Source organism: Homarus americanus, unplaced genomic scaffold, assembly GCF_018991925.1.
Source record: "Homarus americanus isolate GMGI-L3 unplaced genomic scaffold, GMGI_Hamer_2.0 scaffold31037, whole genome shotgun sequence".
Lineage (NCBI taxonomy): Eukaryota > Metazoa > Arthropoda > Malacostraca > Decapoda > Nephropidae > Homarus > Homarus americanus.
Genome location: NW_024722227.1, coordinates 26,660,473 through 26,663,527, shown reverse-complemented (window position 1 = coordinate 26,663,527; position 3,055 = coordinate 26,660,473). Strand labels below are relative to the sequence as shown.

Below are 3,055 nucleotides of genomic sequence, written 5' to 3'. Positions count from 1 at the left end.
ACATATATCAACACAGTAAATATAACACGAACTCAAGGTAAACATTATACTACGCTGTAACTACCAACATACGAAGCTGTGGCATTTAATTTAACATAACAAGCTCATTTATACGGTCACTGTACACCATTTTGTATCAGAGAGACCAGATGTTGGGAGTAACAGAGAAAATTGATTGTTGAGAAGTAATAAATGTTTTATCTTAAACTTCAAGGTTATGGCATGTTGGACGCTTTACCCCTCTCACGTGTTTGTTCATTAATATCAACTAGTGCAAGAAGTATAGTCTCTATTTATACTTAAGTCGTAATGTATGTATGTATTTTATTTTTTATTATTAAAGGAGATGCGGATGATTTCACAGTAGGGAGTTATTACAACCAACAATGATACCGAACAATGGGTGTGTTGGGTGGGTGTCTTTGTGTGTGTGTTATCAATGTGGGAGTGAGGCTAGGTTATTCTCATCGGTACACACACACACACACACACACGCAGTCCATACACACAGTCACTCACACTCACCCAAGCAGTCCAGTCATCACCTCTCAGTTTTGTTCCTCCTCTTCTCAAGATGTTGGTTCCTACCTTAACTGGAAGAGTGGCGCTTGTAACAGGTAAATTATTATCAATCTTTTTTCTTTATTTCTTTCTTTCCTTCCTTCTTTCCTTCCTTCTTTCCTTCCTTCTTTGCTTCAATTAATACATATATCAAGCATGAGGTTAGCCATTGTTATAGACCTTTAGTACAGGTCAGCGAAAAAAAAATACTACATGAAAAAATAGTCGCATATCAAAACAAAAGCATTCTTATACTACGGACTCAAAAGTATAAAAAAAAAAATAACAAAAGGAAAAGTTATTTATTAAAGAAAAAACAATAAAAAAAACTCATTTGAAAAAGTAAAAAATCGGGTAATGTATTTGTTATATAGAGGTATAGTGTATATATATCAAGAGGTTATTTTTGAAGGATTCTTTCATGTAAGTTCAGTTATTTATAGTGTTGTATAATGTTACGGAGAATGAAACGTTTGAGTAATATTTGCAACAGAATTATCGAGAAATACATGCAACTTAATACATGCTTAACAATATAACACATATACAAACCACACACGACAAAACACACACACACACACACAAAACACACACACACACACACACACACACACACACACACACACACACACACACACACACACACAAAACACACACACACACACACACACACACACACACACACACACACACACACATAAGACGCAAGGAAATATATAAAATAAATAAAATCGATACGACAGACAAAGAGACAATCGTGATAAGCCTAGATAAGAGTTTTAATTAAGCGGAGAACAATAACAAATATCTTACACACACACACACACACACACACACACACACACACACACACACACACACACACACACACACACACACACACACTACTACTACTTTGCTGTCACTCGGAATCAAGTATGACGATCATCCAGCTGTGAGACAATGATATGAGTTATTAAGGATGTCACCTAGGTTGGTGAGCTCTGAGGTGACTAAAGAGACTGATACAGGACCCGCAGCGTCGTTCACATTCGTTGCACATGTGGCGGGCTCCATCTACTGCAAGAGGGGCGGTGGCAGCGTCTTTCCGGCATTGGCGCTTGTCTGCTTCGGTTTGCAGTCGGGCTAACTCGAAAACATTGACACCTTCTCGTGTGGTGCTCCTCCAAGCGTTACGGTTTGTCTTAAGACTATCCTTATACCTTTTCAGTTGCCCGCCAGCGTTACGTTTACTATTCGTTAGGTGACTGTAAAGTAGCTGCTTTGGCAGTCTACCGTCGTCCATGTGGGTAACATGGCCAGTCCAGCGTAGTTGTTCATGGATAATGGTAGCCTCGATGCTCCTACAGTTGATGTTAGCGAGAATACTGGCATTTGTTCTCTTGTCTTCCCAGCGAACTCTGAGGATGGAAAATAGACTATGTTGGTGAAAGTCTTTAAGTCCCTTGAGGTGCCTCCTGTATGTGACCCATGTCTCACTGCCATATAGCAGGGTGGGGAGGACCACTGCTCGATATACGTGCAGCTTTGTAGATAATTTCAGCTCCCTACAGCTGAAGAAACGATTTCGGAGTCCGCCAAAGGCTTGAGATGCACATCTGATCCGATGCTGAATATTCTTCGATGTCTGCGGTGGTGGACAGGTGGGACCCGAGATACCGGAAGTGGGCAACATTAGAGGGCCTTGTACCGTTAAGCTGGATGATTGGTGGAGGTGTATCTGAACCAGGGGCAGGTTGAAAGAGAATCTGGGTCTTACGTACATTCACCTCAAGGCCGAAGTGTGCATACGCGTCTGCGTAGGTGTTCAGGATCTCCTGTAGGTCGTGTTCATTGTGAGCAACAAGGGTGAGGTCGTCTGCATACTGAAGTTCAATAATGGAAACTGCCGACACTTTGTTCTTGACTGGAGTCGTCTTTTATTAAAAAAAAACCCCTTCACCCAGTACTCGATGTTCATCCTACTGGCTAAGTTGGCACTGGCTCGAGTAAGGAAGGCAGCCAAGAAGATGGAAAAGAGTGTTGGTGCCAGTACACACCCTTGTTGAACCCCTGTTTGGATAGGAAAGAACTCTGACTGGGTGCTGTTGTGCAGGACAGTTCCGTTCATGCCATCGTGGAGTTTCCTCACAATGGCGATGAATTTTGGTGGGCAACCAAAACGGCTGAGGGTCCACCAGAGGGCTTCCCTGATGACCGAGTCAAAGGCCTTGGTTAGGTCGATGAAAGCCACGACACTGTTCTCTGCACTTTTCCTGTATCTGGTGGGAAGCAAAGATCATGTCAGTGGTGCCACGTGATGGCTTAAAACCACATTGAGATTCTGAGAGGAAGTTTTCCGCCTCAGGAAGAAGTCTGTTTAGGAGGACTCGGGGTATAATCTTGCCAGCCACGGAGAGCAGTGAGATCTGACGGTAGTTGCCACAGTCTGACCGGTCTCCCTTGTTCTTATAAATAATGACAATGGAGGCGTCTTTAAGAGCTTGGGGGATTT

General features: G+C 42.6%; 1 protein-coding gene across 2 annotated transcripts in view; it reads left to right on the top strand.

Annotated features, from left to right (window-relative positions):
* The first annotated feature begins 481 nt into the window (after positions 1–481).
* LOC121862570 (estradiol 17-beta-dehydrogenase 8-like) overlaps positions 482–3,055 on the top strand; it is a 17,936-nt gene continuing 15,362 nt past the window's right edge. For both annotated transcript variants that reach the window (XM_042360878.1, XM_042360877.1), the window contains exon 1: positions 482–617. In XM_042360878.1, coding sequence (XP_042216812.1) covers positions 575–617 — 43 coding nt within the window. In that variant the 5' untranslated portion in view covers positions 482–574. The remainder of the gene's footprint in view (positions 618–3,055) is intronic.